At 42.7% G+C, this 16413-nt stretch overlaps 1 protein-coding gene across 1 annotated transcript in view; it reads left to right on the top strand.

The window, feature by feature from the left end:
• Positions 1–16413, top strand: part of LOC119916354 (dynein heavy chain 9, axonemal-like) — a 147153-nt gene that overhangs the window by 118044 nt on the left and 12696 nt on the right. The window contains exons 71-74 of the mRNA XM_038736340.1: positions 4181–4408; positions 7053–7244; positions 7400–7591; positions 10528–10698. Of these exons, the coding sequence (XP_038592268.1) occupies positions 4181–4408; positions 7053–7244; positions 7400–7591; positions 10528–10698 (783 nt within the window). The remainder of the gene's footprint in view (positions 1–4180; positions 4409–7052; positions 7245–7399; positions 7592–10527; positions 10699–16413) is intronic.

The following is a 16413-nucleotide window of genomic DNA, read 5'->3' as shown; positions in this document are numbered from 1 at the left end:
ATATTCTCGTCTCTCCTGTTTTTACCAACAGTATCTTCTCCTGATATAACTCTCCATCTTGTCCCTTCTGCGCCTCTTCCCACCCTCTCATTCCACCACGTAGCTTTCATACTTTAGTCTTATCATTTTCTTACACCACCTACCCTCTTATCAATCCTCACGTCCTCCCACCTTTTCGACAAACCCATCTCTCTGCCCCCTCCTCTCTTTCTCATCTCAGCTATCCACCTACCAATCCAGCCCCCCCTTCCCTCCCACCCTCGTCTCACAGTCCACCTTTACTCTCCCACTGCCAAGCCGGGCTCCATCAGCGGAGGGCCAGGTCAATGGCAGGTTCCCCCTTCGCTGACGGGTAATTATACTGCAGAACATCAGCTCCTGCTCAGATGGGCCTGGGAGACAGAGATGCAGAAACTTTGAAAGCAGCCCATTGGGAGGGAGGATGGGGGGAGATGGAGAGGCAATCAATCGGGCAGATTGGAGTTGAATATCCCACATCGGTCAGGCAGTGGGAATCGAGTGGCCTTAACTTGCCATCCTCTTTGCACGTTCACTGCTATAGCCATGCCTATTTGCACCCAGTGGCAGAATGAAGTGCAGATACAAGAGAAAGCAGGAGAGACAATTTGATGAAAATGCTCTCCCTCAATGTCCTCTATTCACTTTACTTTGTATTGAAGGGCTAGATAGCTTTGGTAGTCTTGAAACATAAATGATTCATGCATTCCCCCTTTTTGAAACCTTACATTGAGAGCTGGACAAGATACATTTTAACTATTGATGTAGAGATGACCTTAACCTACAAGGATGGCAAGTATTAAACTGAACAATTTCAGTTACACTGCAAATATCAGTATTGTGGCCCTGTTTAAGTAATTCATGTGAAGATTATTATCAATTATCTTTTATGTACACTATATAGAGTTTCACTCTTCCCAGGAGAGTGAACAAACACTTACATTTGGCCTCACTAATGAACCAAGCGCTATCCGTTACCTTAATAAGGACCCCACAGAGGTTAAATGGCTGGGATTCCCTGCCAGTCAGTCAGAACTGAAGAAGCCTCTTGGATGAGAGGTGAAACGTCTTGAAGTATCTTCTATCAAGCCCAGTTGCCCTTGATTTTAACCGTCCTTGGATCCTCTATGTAACAGAGTTGCAAAATAGGAGGAGCTGGTTCCAAAAGTAGTTCCCCACCTGCTGTAATTTCCAGTTTTAAAGTTTTATTGTATTGATATCTACAATGTACCTCAACCCAAAAACACACGTTAAATCAGAGACACCTGTGTAGGAAACTGACCATTTATATCAAACATTTATGGCATTATATTTGGTAGAAAAGGCTCAAGGACTAAGAAGAAGAAGAACTAATCCCCCTTAAACAAATACATAAACAACTATTCCAAACCATACCAAAAATATATCGTATAAGGAGGAGGTCAGGGCAGTGGAGCCAGCTGCTGCAGCAAACAGCATCGGCATGAGTGTACTAGCAGAGTGATAGTGAGAAGTGTGAGGTTATAAAGGCTGCACTGTACAACTGCATGAATATGATGCACAATATCACAAATCACACATTTGCCTCGGCACATCTTATGACAGAGTTTCCATTCCAGCTTTGGAGAAGATCCAAAGGCCAATCATCAAACATCTTTATGCTGAAAATGGACTTTGCAACTGTATTTCCTAATGTCCTGTTCTCAGTTATTTTAGCCCAGCTTTGCCAGACTAATTTTCAAATGCACATTAGTCTGGAACTTCTCAGTTCATTTTCTATTTCAACGGGGCATTTTTAAGCAAACCAAAATGCCTTTGGACGCAATTGGATAGACCCACAACCAATCAGAGCAAGCAAACGCGTGACATAGTGCTGAGTGACGCGTGCATCCATACAGCCATTTTCAAGCAGGAAAACAAACATTCTCAAATTAGAGCTAAAGAGCACTCTGGGCAGTATGAAGGTTTCACTGTATAGAAATCCCAACGGTATGACTTTCAACGCCGCCACAAATACAGACACACCCCTTTCTGTGACAGTGATACAGAGATGCTGAGTTGAGGTGATGTGCTGTAAGGCAAGTGACGCCGAGTGAAACTGCCTGACGTCATTTTCAATGCCACAATGCGACAACTCCCTTCACTTTTCCAGTAGCTGTAAACAACACAGCTACTGGACTAGACAATGTCAAACACTGTCATATACTGTATATCCCGGTGAAATGTCAGAAGGTATGAAAAATCAGAGACTGCCCAAGCCAACAGTACACTAAAATGTTTTTCTGAAAACATTTGAACTGGAAATAGGCAATGCAGTGACAGAATATTGATTCATATTTGATCAGCACCACCTACTTTGACAGTTTGATCTGAGCCTGGTGTGTTGCGCTGGACGGATGCAGGTCCAGATCTACGACCAACTATGGCAGAGGCACGTGTGACTGTATAAATCTGACTGGTGACGCTCCCCTGTCAGTCATCGCCTCAAACCCACCCCGTGCTAGATAAATTAACAATTTAGATTCTCAAAGCCACTCACACTGCCTCCTGCATATTTGTGAATATAATCGGAACATTTTTAAATTTAGACTCGGCAGTCTGTCAGCAGTCCTGTTAGTCCCTCAGTCCTGTTAGCTGTGTTCCTGCGTCAGACTGGAGTCTGACCGCGTCTCCACTGCAGGGCCGCCTCCTCAGTGCTGGAGCCCAGCTGTGCAGCCGTCCTCAGCGCTGTTCCTTGACAAATGTGTTTTTGCACGTGTGAAAGAGAGGGACTGTGTGCGTGCACCTGCATGTGTTAATCTTTTCTTGTGTACGACCCAGCGTATGTGTGCATGACAGGCGGCTCGATGTGCCATTGTGCTTTCCCTCAGGTTGTGTTTGATAGCAATGCATCAAAGACCTTGCCAGTGGTGTCTTCTAATGGGTTTTAGATTCAACTTTTATATTATTATGTAAATAGGTGACTCTTTGATGTAGTATCAGCGCAGTCATCACAGGGGCTGGAAGGCCCTTATCAACAAGACATTGAGGGAACAAAAAATGTTGCACCTGAAAGTTAATTAAAAAGCCATAAAATAGTGGCTGCTCCTCTGTCTTGTTTGTTTGTCTGTCGGCCTCCTGGTCTCTCTCTCTCTCTCTCTCCCTGTTCCTCTCCCTCTTCTCCCCCTGCAGCCAGAGGATGAATGGTTTCATTACAGTGACAAGTTCTGAGGCAGTCTCTCACTTCTTCTCTTGGCTCCCTTTATTGCCAAACTATTTACATGCCAAGAGGAAGGGTTGTACTCTGGCTTGATGAAAAAGCGCTCGAATTTAGACTTTTAATTTGTATACCATTCATTATTCTCTACGGCATCAGGAGGCAAACTCACTTATCCCCTTCTCAGCTTCAAGCTCCCAACGGACGCCTCGCTCCCAGAATGTAAAACTTTGCTCTCCTCTTATTTCTCAATGACTCCCCCAAAAATTGACGTTCCGCTCCCTGTCATGTCCCGCCATTCTGAAAGAGGGCTAGCTTCAGCCATCATAAGGAAGATTAAATATGGAGAGCAAAGGGAAATGAGAAAGTAAAGAGGCTTATGAATTAATGACTGGAGTTATTAGTGCTGTAATTAGATTTAGGGAATGGGCAGTGCTGCATGGTGAGATGTGGGGGTGGGGGGGGGGCAGCTTGGCTGACTCCTTATCATTCACAGGATATCCTGTAAGTGTCAGGACAGTTGAGATGGAAAATTGAGCTCATCCATGCTTGTGTGATAGTACATGTCAGCTCCGCTGCCCGCGCCACACTGTGAGATGAATATGCAGAAAAGTCAAGCTGAAGTTAGGCCAGTGAATGGTCGCTTAATGTCAGCAACCTGGAAGTGGGTTTCAAGTGCCATGTACCATTTAATTTGGTGCCACATCAAAGTCAAAGCGAAGAGAGGAGAATGTGCAATATTTTAATTGCTCCTTTTTGCTAGTTGTCATTACAAACAGAAATTATACGGGCAATTCCAGCATCAAGTAACTTATTAAGCTGTTATGTGTTATCCATTAAAGCCCAGACTTTCACGGATATCCAACAGACATTATCTGGGTTGTAGATTAGACTCTCTACCCTCACAGGGGAGAATTCATTTTGCCTAACAACTTGTCTTTTCAACCCTATACCTGCTGACCCCGATTCCTGTTCCCCTCCCCGTAGAATATCCACTTAGTGGCTCGCTGGCTGAGTACTTTAGAGAAACTTCTGGAGCAGCATGCAGAGGGAAGCCACGATAACTTCCGGGTGTTTGTCAGTGCTGAGTCTTCCTCCACCCCAGAGGGCCATATCATCCCGCAGGGCATCTTGGAGAACTCGATCAAGATCACCAACGAACCTCCTACTGGCATGCATGCCAACCTGCACAAGGCCCTGGACAACTTCAACCAGGTAATACACCCAGAGGTCTGTTATGATGATAGCAAACTCTTCAGCACTGGAAAATTACTAAAACCATTTACTTATATACTATGTTGAGCTACATTATTTCAGTATTTCTATTTTATACTAAATACATTATTATGGACTGAACTACTGAACATTACTGTATATGAATAAAAGCTAATATCAACACTCGATCAGCCGACTCTGAGGCTCCCCTTACAGTTTTTTAGCATCTTTCAGACCATTGTTTTGCTTTATCAACCTTGTTTCCAGCAGTGGCATGCAGCTGTTTTGTGCATTTTCTTTTGTCTTTTTATAGACCCTCTGTACACTATCTGCCCAGCACAAAATGAGTTAGCGAGTGACCATATTGGCGTTTTTAGCAGTAAAGTGCCACATCTTTTTCCTAGCAGTTAATGGGGAACAAAAGAGAGCTACAAGTAGAGTTAATATTGGACTATTGGTTTATTGGGTGGCCAGATGTACAACTTCAAATGAATGCTAATATTGTCTGCTAGATGTATAAAAATAAGCAAAAGTTTGCTTAAATATAAAACAACTTTATATGGTGATAAAATATTAGTGTTGTGTTAACAGCTTTCTCTGCTGCCCCCATGGACAAGAAATCTATTTTCTAAAACTAGCCTCAACCCAACCAGATACAACTTTAATATTACACCAAAAAATCAATCCATATTTCATTGTTATATTCCAATTATATAAAATGTGCATTTTTGATTTTGAAGGTTCCAACAAATGATATGATTACTTCTTTAATGTGAGTATTTCCTGTTGAAATCTTTGGTGGGAAATCAAGATTTGATAGAAAGTTATGGAAGGCTGGACAGTTGTAAAATCATTTAATTAACTAAATCTTTAGAAATATACCCACTTGTGTAGGTCATCACTGAAGATGCACACTTCACAGGATGTTGAGGGACACTTGCTGTTGATACGTGCTACCTTCCTCAGAAGGACTCATTTTCATTCAGTTTGCCATGAGCGGCAGTTGAGACAACACATTTCAATTTTCACTCCAGATTTCTCATTAAGTTGCCAATTTGCAGAAATGTAGGAGCTAGCAGATGGGGAGTGTCACCTTTCATTCACCCTGGAATTGCCTCTGACCCATGGAGGACAGATGTGAACATACCACATGCTAACGTTAAAAGTTTGTGTGGTTACATCCTGCAGGGAGTGGTATTAAGTGAGGATCAACAAAGTCAATTTGCCACTTTTTGGCTTTGTTATCAGAGAGTGGCCAGACAATAGCATGATCCCTGGCCATTCTGTAGCCCTAATAGTTGGAATGGATCAGTGCACTGGAATGGCCTCCCCCGGCATTTCTCTACCTTAGCGGTTCTCCTCTTCATTTAAGCCTACCTAGATTACCTCAGTGCTTCACTGCCAATGTATCTTCATTCGCACCATTATGTAAGTGCTCGGCTTCCTCCCAGTCCATTTCCACAATCCTTAGTTTGCCGATGTCTATCTGGCTGATAAGTGCAACGTGCTTGTTAGCCCTGCTTTATTCAGAGCCACAGGAAGATCCGCTGAGGTAAAGATGTGGAAAATATTCCAGTCATGTGTACTCAGTGAAAACTAATCAATGTTAGGCTAACTCTCTGTAGTAGCCCACCCACTTGGCTAAAGCCAGTGCTAAGCCAGAGAAATGACAGAAAAAGTTTCTTTTGTCTTGACCTTTTCACTGGGAGATGCGTGCAGTTCCACTGCCTATTTCCATCCCCAGAAGCCTGTAGGATGGTATCTGGGCGGGCTAAAGTTAACGTCTGGTAAAATGGTTTTCACTGAGATAACGCTTGTTGTTAAATAAGCTGTCATGGATTTGCACGTCCATGTTTGCTGAAAGTGATTAATTCTGTTTATCTTTTCAGGTTATTCAGCATCATGTTGTTGCTAATTGTTGACCTCTGTCTGTTCAGGTATATTGAGGGGTGTTTTCCAGTGCATGTGTGTGTTGACGTGTCTTTCTCTCTGCAGTCTGACTGCATGTCATTTCTCTCCAGTCCACAGGTCATGAATAGGGAGGCTATGCATCTCTTTCAGCTGTGTTGAGCAGAGGAGTACTGTGCAGAATATTAACTAAATCTCCAAAAGGGGATGTGTGTGTGTGTGTGTGTGTGGTAGCCAGGGCTTCACTGTATCGTACGAGTCAGCTCCCCAGGGCACTGCAGCAGGGGAAGTAAAAGGGCCTTCACGCAGCACTCACCATGACACATGCTGGAATAAAGAGAATTTAGCCTTCCTATTTCCATAGGGGTTATTGGCATGCTTATTTAACTGTCTCTCCCCCCAGAGATTACAATGCCATTTACGTCCAGTTTTTTATTTGCCTGTCTGGAATAATGAGCCCAGGAGACAGTTGGAGGCTGAAAGCGCCTGACAAGTTGTGACAATTAAAAGGGAATCTCATCGTCTGGTTTATTGCTATCTAGTCATCTCATTGTCGGTCTGTTGCTGCAGCACCAGGGATTTGACAAAATAAAACAGATCACAGGACTGCCTGACACAACTTTTTACCTGTAACATACCAACGTGGTTAAGTTAATGCAGCCGTACAGTTCAGGAGGGTGTGAGTGTCTGACTTTTAAATGTGTCACTCTTTTTTGTGTGTGTTTGTGTTTTCCAGGACACGCTAGAAATGTGTGCACGGGAGAATGAGTTTAAGAGCATTTTGTTTTCCCTGTGCTACTTCCATGCTGTGGTGGCAGAGAGGAGGAAGTTTGGTCCTCAGGGCTGGAATAGATCGTACCCTTTTAACACCGGCGACCTCACCATTTCTATCAACGTCCTCTACAACTACCTGGAGGCCAATCCTAAGGTAGAGATCTTTCTGTTTTTCTTTTATTCCTGTGCAAAGGATTACAAAAACCACCGTTCGTAATCTTAATTGGATATCAAAACACATGTGACCTTAGCTAAACACCACAGGCCATCTTCTAGCAAAGCAACATCCCCTCTGTCTCTAATTCCAAGGTGCCATATGATGACCTGCGATACTTGTTCGGTGAGATCATGTACGGGGGTCACATCACAGACGACTGGGACCGCCGTCTGTGTCGGACCTACCTGGAGGAGTTTATCAAGCCAGAAATGATGGAGGGAGAGCTGTACCTGGCGCCTGGCTTCCCCTTACCAGGAAATATGGACTACAACAGCTACCATCAGGTGAGGCAGACAAGACTGTGGCCATTCCTAGCTTTTAGGTTAATAAAAGTAATTCCAGCAACAAAAAGGATGCAAGAGAAAAGAAAAAAAGCAGGATAAAAGGGTGATTTCATCCATACCCAAATTTACTATACATGGAAATATTAAGATTACAGCAGTGACACTCCATGGGTGTCTATATGGCCTCCAGCCATTAATGGTGGTTTAATATTACTAAAACTGTCACCATAATTAAACCTATTTTTTCATCTCTATTCCACTGTGGGTAGAGTTCTACATTTCAATGCTAAATCAATAACAATAAAATTCTTCCATATGGGTCCTTGGGACATAACAGATTGTAGTATTTCTCTGAGGTGGAGCTGCTCTGTGAGGGGAAAGAGTTTGCCAGTAAATCTAACTGGCAAACTTGAATGTTAGCAAACTGAGATTAAGAAATCATCTAACAGGGAAAGTTGAAAGGCATGAAAGTCAGAGCTAGAGGAGTCACCAAATAAATGGATACACGTGCACAACGAAATGGTTCAAAGAATAGATTTTGTGCTAGCAGCGATGTACTTACGTCCATCCATTAACAAAAGTTAATTGTGTTAAATGTGAAAGGACTTGGTCATAAGCCATGTTTCCATCTAACTGTCGTGTGAATTTTAAGCAAACTTTTGAAATGTCCCAAAAAAGACAAACAAAGAAAATGTGAATCAGGCACGTTTCCATCAGCCGGTTTGAAGCAAATAAACGCAAAGCATTAACGTCAGAAGTTTATGTTAAGCATGTAATAAGGTTGCAAACCAAAAACAATCACATGGACCTCACAAGACCATGGATCTGAGAAAAAATGGAGAGAGGTCCTCAGAAATGTGTTTCAAGTGGGCAAGTTTCTTCCAGCCATGCCTCTGTGCTTTTTAAGAACATCCAGGAAGACTCCGACAGCAGAAACATCTGATCAGTAAATCGCTAATTCGCTACGTAAAAACTTAATGGGAAAAGGTGTTTCCATCACCCACTAAGCGCATTAGCTCTTTTTCAAAAAAGACAAAAAAAAACACCTAAAGGGAGTGTAAAAACTTTTTTGAAAAATTGTGGAAGTTTTTTTGAATTTTGCCGCCTCCATCAACTTTTTCTAATGTGATACTTCAAAATGCGCATGGAAACACTGATGGAAACACGGCTATTAGTAATGGACCCACAGACAATTATCACCCAACTCTACAGTTTCCTTCAGTTTTATGTAGTGTTTCAGCTTTCAGCTCCTTGTTATGGTTTAATGGGCCGCAACTTCAATGTTTTAGTTTAAAGCCACACCTGGCAGCTGTTTCCAGCAATAAATCAACTCTGAAACACCCACCGTGCACTAACCCCACAGCACCAAACAGCAGACAGACAAAGCTACTAGCTGGTATGCATATTTTCCTCAGGGGTTGATGGAGAACACAACAAAGCTAAAATGAGAGAATAAATAGCACTTTAGCCTTATGTAAATAAATGCTGTAGATGCTCAATGCCTGCTTGATGGGAGCTTGAGCCCCCATGCTGCCCTGGTTATACATTTAAAATGCTTTGAATAAACATACACCGTACATTAGCTACTAGTCAGGTATTGCTTCACCTCTAGCTCACCTTGTCTGTCATAATATTTATCATTTAAGGCAATCTTTGATTGACAGGGTGACTCTAGAAATGAGGTAGGTTTTGCCAACTGCTGCAGCGCATTATAAAGGCTCACATATTATTCAGCATTCTCAGAAATTGATAAATAAAAAAGGCCAAGCATATTGTGCTCCATTCAGTTTGGAATAAAGTGGTTGTTTTTTGGGGTGGATTTTTATGACAGAAACCAGCGTCACTGGTGTCCCTTAAGAAAAACTGCCAACATTTATATGTTGACAGTGTTTCAGAAAATGTGTTCTTCCAGTCCAGATTTCCCTTGTGAGGTCCCTGGGGAGGAACAAGGAGTGGGAAGAACGACTTGTATTTAATTTCCCCTCAGTCTGGGTGCTCCACAACGGGCACATCCTGGCTCATTTAGTGGCTCCGGTGGGACGGGCTGAAGCGTTTTACGTTTGGCTGTCACCACACAGCCAAGCCGAGGGCTGAGGGGTTGGCTGAAGAACAGGGGCTGTAAAGGCCTGTGGGTCCCCGTGGGTCTGTTAGGCCATCACCTCCCTCCCAACCATCTGGAGCAAACAGTAAATTTGGGTGAGGAGGAGAGGGATGGAATAGGCACAAAGATGAGGTGACTCAGCAGTTTTACTCCTCTTTCAACAATATGCAGGTGTACGCAATCAGCCAAAGTTAGCCAGCAAGTACAGAGGAGATCAAACAAGCGGACTACAAAGTGTTTCTGTATTAAAGGCCAATATATTTTCCATCAAAACTTTCATCAGGACATTATGATTAGAAGAGCTGTTTTTATTTAATGTAAGTGCCCCACAAAAAGCAGACTTACTCAGTTGAGGTTCCACTTTCATCTGCACAAACTTAAAAGCATACTGATATTCATTATGGACCAGCAGATGGAAAATGCCACATTTCTTTCCCCTTGTTATGGTCATTAACAGTCTGTCAATTGATCCTGAGTGTTTGAATCTCCCACAGAAATATCTCATCATTTATATGCTTCCATTCTTGTCCTTTGTCAGCAGTACTTTAGAAGAAACACCTGAGAGAGAGAAAAAAAAGACTTTGGTATTGGTTTTCTGTTAGGAACTAATAGGAGTTGCCAATCTTAATGCTGTTAATATAAAATAAGGGGTAAATTAGGGGTACTGTGAAAACATTTTGCTGTTTGGGTGAAAAATAAATTTTTTTGCTCGGGCCCCATAGAATTTCAAACTTTTGAGGTTCAAACGGGAATCTGTAAATATTAAAATCTGGGTTAAGATTTCTGATGTCACAAGAGTTCCACACGGTTCTGAAATGGATTTCTCCTGCTCCAGTACATTGACGACACCCTACCTGCCGAGTCGCCCTACCTGTACGGCCTTCATCCCAACGCTGAGATCGGCTTTCTCACACAAACCTCGGAAAAGCTTTTCCGCACGTTGCTGGAGATGCAGCCCAGGGACGGAGGAGTCGGTGAGGGAGGTGGGACAACGCGTGAGGAAAAGGTAAAGAAGAAACCCCCTTTTGTACAGCATGTTCAAGGCAGGAATGTATACTGTTACAGCCTCCTCTCTTTCTGAGACTTCACTGATGTTGGGAGATACGGCCAGGGCTAGTTTTGGATGGGGTTCAGGTCAGGGCTCTGTGTAGGCCAGTTAAGTTTTTCCACATCAAACTGGGGAATGTATTTGTTTATGAAGCTGGCTTTGTGCACAAAGGCACTGCCATGTTTGGACAGGAAACTGTTGCGACCGAGTTGGATGCACTCTATGCTATATCATTGTCTGCTCTAGGATTAAGATTTCACTTGGTTGGAATTATGGAGCCTTACAAAACCAGTGGAAAACACTACCACCACTAAAGTATGTGGACAAAGAATTGGGCTGTGACTTACTAATTATAATACTATTATACTAATTATCACTTAATCTGCCATATGTCCTCAAATAATCAATTCTTCATTTTGTCTATTAAATTTCAGAAAACAGTGAAACATTCTCATTGTAATTCCCCACAGCCTGAGGTGATGCATTCAGGTGTCAGTTGTTTTATCCAACTAACAATGAAAGATATGAAGTTTTTACGATCACATATGACAAAGAAAAGAAGGAAATCCTCACATTTGAGAATCTGCAACCAGTCCTGATTCATTATCTGTTAATTAACTAATCTAACTAATAATGGATTCATGGTCTCAGCTCTAACAGGGAAATACTTTTGGCCATAGGAAATATGTTTGATTCTACCCAGGTTCTCTTAGAAAGGCTTGAACTGATTTGTTGTTGTTATTCTCTGATTCCAGTATGTTTTTTTGACTTTTTGATTTGTTTTCTTTATGCTGTTCTAGGATCTGAATGCTGTTTCAGGAGTGTTTTTTTTTATCATGACTAATCTCTTAATTTATCTTAATTAATTAAGAAATGAATCTTCTACTTTGTCAGTTTATACATAACTTTCTAAATTCAAAGCTTTGTGGGACATCTTGACAACACATTGTGTGGTCTGTTGGTGCTCTATCATTATTCAATGGATTAGTTTAGTTGGTTTCACCTGAACAGGTTTTTGACCCTTAACATACAATTTTCCTGTCTTATTCCCTTCTTATCAGCCTTAAGGTTTGAGTTTTGTTTTATCTTATTCCACACTGGCTCACAGTATCACATGTAGAGAATTGGCTTGTTCCAGCTCTTGATTCATGTTAAATGATCTGGGTAGGATTTTAGAAAAGCTGAGGTCAGAGGCATACATGTGGCTCTTGTTTTTTGCCTGGTGTAATAAAAAGTGACTTATTCTCAGTGTAAATATTACATAACATGTATTCATGGAAGGAAAGAGAACAGGCTTCTTAAAATGTTTGTTTCCTTATGACAGAACCTACAAGCAGGCCAGTGGGATTTCTGGGTTGGGGGTGGGAGGGTTACAATGGTGGCATTTAAACTTAAGTTGATTCTGATATGTTATTCTGTTTTGAAAAGTCAAGTCCTCATATATGGGCGATATCCTGAGCACGAATGTAAACCAAGGCCTTTCTTGAATTCGACTGTCTCACTAAAGCGCCAAATCTTAAATGTACGATGACGACAGGTGACATTTTCTGTAGCTGCTGCACACTGAATTGAAAATAAATTGCAGGCCAACTGTTTGGGACCTCTGACAGCACCCCGGGTGATTTTTACAGGGATGGCATTTTCTGGTGCATTTTCTGGTTCAGTACTGCTCTGAAATGAAGCTTATATGAGTATAAAAGCTCAAACAAATATCCTGTCAGAGAGAGTGCAGCCTTGCACACTCCCTCAATGGATTAAGTGTCACTTTTTTAATATCATAAATAAGGATCTTGGTTGTCAAAGTGTTAGCTTTGTTAAAAAGTAATTTATGCTTATTGTTGCTTGAAACAAGCAGCAAAATCCGAGTTATGTTATCACCATCAGCCTGATTTCTCTTTTTTAATAAGTGCATGGTTACTTTTATGCTTGTGAGAGATGTGGTGGTTCTTAATCATGTATTAAAATGACTGCATTTTGTTTAGTGAAAAAGCAGTGTAAATTGCTGGTGATAAAGCCTCTCGTGTGTTACATTCTAGTCAGAGTGATAATCATCCGTTCCTCTGAAAGATGAATTCCCTGAAATGTTTGACAAACATAGAGGATCGTTTAACAACACGTACAGCTGTTCTGAACCATCTAGATGAAAGAATTTTTTTTCTGCTGCAATCATTTTTTTCCCTGTCCAGGTAGCCACCTGCGGCCATTTAAGAATGGTTATGGATCTAAGTATGCAGTAAGTGTAGTCCATGTCCAAATATGATTGGACATGGACCGCAAATTTACTTGTTGTTCATATGTTGTTCATAGTGCAGCAGTAAAGAGGAACTGTCGCGAGAAAACTGTGTTTCGCTTGCAGATTGACTGTATTACTGGTGTAGTCTGAGATGAAGCAAAGCATGAAACGAGCCTTATTTCTGGGAAAATCTGTTCAAAGGAGGTTTAAAGTCTGACCTAAGTTAGCATTGGCATGTATCCCTCCACACTAGCCTGGTCCTGGTCAAGCTACCGTTCAGGTTTAGCTTCACTTCAGGCCTTCCTCTGTACTGCTGCATTGTGAACGTAATTCAGTTTGCTGCACTTAGTGTGTAGTTGAAATCTGAGCTCCTAACATTTTCAGTCTAAAGTATCTGCACCGTTCCTGATTCAACGTAAGTCCTTTTAGATGAAGTGCAGCCTTACCCCAATAAACAATTTTTGCCAATGGCGTAGTAAGAGAGAGAGAGTAAAATGAGAGAGTCTTTTACAGTAAATACCAGATGAGCAGATAGCCAATCTTAAGCTTTTAATAAATATTCCCACCATATGGAGGATGTTGTGTTACTTGTACAAACAAAGTAGCAGAATCCAACTGATAGAGAACTTCCTGGAAAATATTAATGCTTAGAAATCTTTCAGTACCAATGATACAAATAAATTTAAGAGCACTCATTTGTGTATTCTCAGTTTGTGTCAAATATTACATATGCTGCCAATTCTATTTTTGCTTTAAAGGTTCAGTGGGCAACTTTTACAAAAATAAGCTTTTGGCATATTTGCTAAAACTGTCATTATATCCTGACAGTAGTACATGAGACAGATGTGTCAGTGTGACAGTGTCAGTCACTGCCTGTGCACAAGCTGTGCACAAGCTGTGCACAGGTTTTGCCAACATGTCTGTGAACATGCCCCCCTCCCCTTCCTTTGTCAACAACTGCGTATGGTACAAAACATGCGTGTGAACACGTCCCGGCTCCACACGGAGTTTTGGGATCATTATGTTCAATGTCATGGTGCTCATATTGACGAGTGGCAAAGAGGAATGACGACAAACAGTAGGGAATAACCTTTGAGGTGTACTAGCCTCTCGTCCCACTGTTAGATGTTGCAGCTGTCTCTGAAGCCTGGGGCACTGTGCCCTGGGCCACGAAGCTTTGGAGGGGCATCTTTGCGAATATGATTCAAGGCGTGGGGGGACCGAGCTCTTGCCGTGGAGAATAGTGATGTGTCAACGATGGCCGCCAACTCCTCTCTGAGAGACGATTTCAATGTATTACAGATGAAGAATTCTGCTCTGCTCTAAAAAATAAAGGGAACACTTAAACAACACAATGTTACTCCAAGTCAATCACACTGAAATCAAACTGTCCACTTAGGAAGCAACACTGACTGACAATCAATTTCACATGCTGGTGTGCAAATGGAATAGACAACAGGTGGAAATTATAGGTAATTAGCAAGACACCCCAATAAAGGAGTGGTTCTGCAGGTGGTGACCACAGACCACTTCTCAGTTCCTATGCTTCCTGGCTGATGTTTTGGTCACCTTTGAATGCTGGCGGTGCTTTCACTCTAGTGGTAGCATGAGACGGAGTCTACAACCCACACAAGTGGCTCAGGTAGTGCAGCTCATCCAGGATGGCACATCAATGCGAGCTGCGGCAAGAAGGTTTGCTGTGTCTGTCAGCGTAGTGTCCAGAGCACGGAGGCGCTACCAGGAGACAGGCCAGTACATCAGGAGACGTGGAGGAGGCCGTAGGAGGGCAACAACCCAGCAGCAGGACCGCTACCTCCGCCTTTGTGCAAGGAGGAGCGGGAGGAGCACTGCCAGAGCCCTGCAAAATGACCTCCAGCAGGCCACAAATGTGCATGTGTCTGCTCAAACGGTCAGAAACAGACTCCATGAGGGTGATATGAGGGCCCGACGTCCACAGGTGGGGGTTGTGCTTACAGCCCAACACCGTGCAGGACGTTTGGCATTTGCCAGAGAACACCCAGATTGGCAAATTCACCACTGGCGCCCTGTGCTCTTCACAGATGAAAGCAGGTTCACACTGAGCACATGTGACAGACGTGACAGAGTCTGGAGACGCTGTGGAGAACGTTCTGCTGCCTGCAACATCCTCCAGCATGACCGGTTTGGCGGTGGGTCAGTAATGGTGTGGGGTGACATTTCTTTGGGGGGGCCGCACAGCCCTCCATGTGCTCGCCAGAGGTAGCCTGACTGCCATTAGGTACCGAGATGAGATCCTCAGACCCCTTGTGAGACCATATGCTGGTGCGGTTGATCCTGGGTTCCTCCTAATGCAACACAATGCTAGACCTCATGTGGCTGGAGTGTGTCAGCAGTTCCTGGAAGAGGAAGGCATTGATGCTATGGACCGGCCCGCCCGTTCCCCAGACCTGAATCCAATTGAACACATCTGGGACATCATGTCTCGCTCCATCCACCAACGCCACGTTGCACCACAGACTGTCCAGGAGTTGGCGGATGCTTTAGTCCAGGTGTGAGGGGATCCCTCAGGAGACCATCCGCCACCTCATCAGGAGCATGCCCAGGCGTTGTAGGGAGGTCATACAGGCACGTGGAGGCCACACACACTACTGAGTCTCATTTTGACTTGTTTTAAGGACATTACATCAAAGTTGGATCGGCCTGTAGTGTGGTTTTCCACTTTGATTTTGAGTGTGACTCCAAATCCAGACCTCCATGGGTTAAAAAATTTCCATTGATAATATTTGTGTAATTTTGTTGTCAGCACATTCAACTATGTAAAGAAAGGAGTATTTAATGAGATTATTTCATTCATTCAGATCTAGGATGTGTTATTTTAGTGTTCCCTTTATTTTTTTGAGCAGTGTATTTATTTATTTATTGTAACAACTAAGACTGAGGCAGTGACCAGCAGAAGTGGTACTAAATGAAGAGCCGTTTGAAAGCTGAAAGAGCCAGCTCCCAGCAAGGAACAGAGCCATAAGATCCGGATTAGATTAATGAAACAGCTTAATCCTGGATCAGTTATTTATGTTTATTCAAGACAGCCTTTTCATAAAAGCCACTAAACCAAGTTACCCTGGAAGGAAACATTTCCATGGTAACTTAGGTCAGACTTGAACTGAAAGGCCCCTATGAAAATTCCCTAATCCTGAATATAAGCCTAATTTGCTGAAGTAAGCCTAATTTATCTTTTAATGTTACTTTGTTAAATGCCCCCCTAGAATCAACCATCTTAGAAAATGCATGTTTTATGTTGTCTGTGTGTGTGTGTGTGTGTGTGTTCCCGTTCCTCAATGTATTTGGTTGCGTGACCTTTCTGGCTCGGAAGCCTGGACACTCCTGTCTAAGAGATGATAGCTCCACACAAAGCTTACCAACGAGGCTCACTTTGTATTCAGCGTGCTCAGTAGCTGCCAAAC

The sequence above is a fragment of the Micropterus salmoides genome, unplaced genomic scaffold (assembly GCF_014851395.1).
Source record: "Micropterus salmoides isolate LMB-PRFRI ecotype aquatic unplaced genomic scaffold, ASM1485139v1 Ms_hic_scaffold_21, whole genome shotgun sequence".
NCBI lineage: Eukaryota > Metazoa > Chordata > Actinopteri > Centrarchiformes > Centrarchidae > Micropterus > Micropterus salmoides.
Note: the sequence above shows the minus strand (reverse complement) of the source record. Positions and strands in the feature narration are given on the sequence as shown.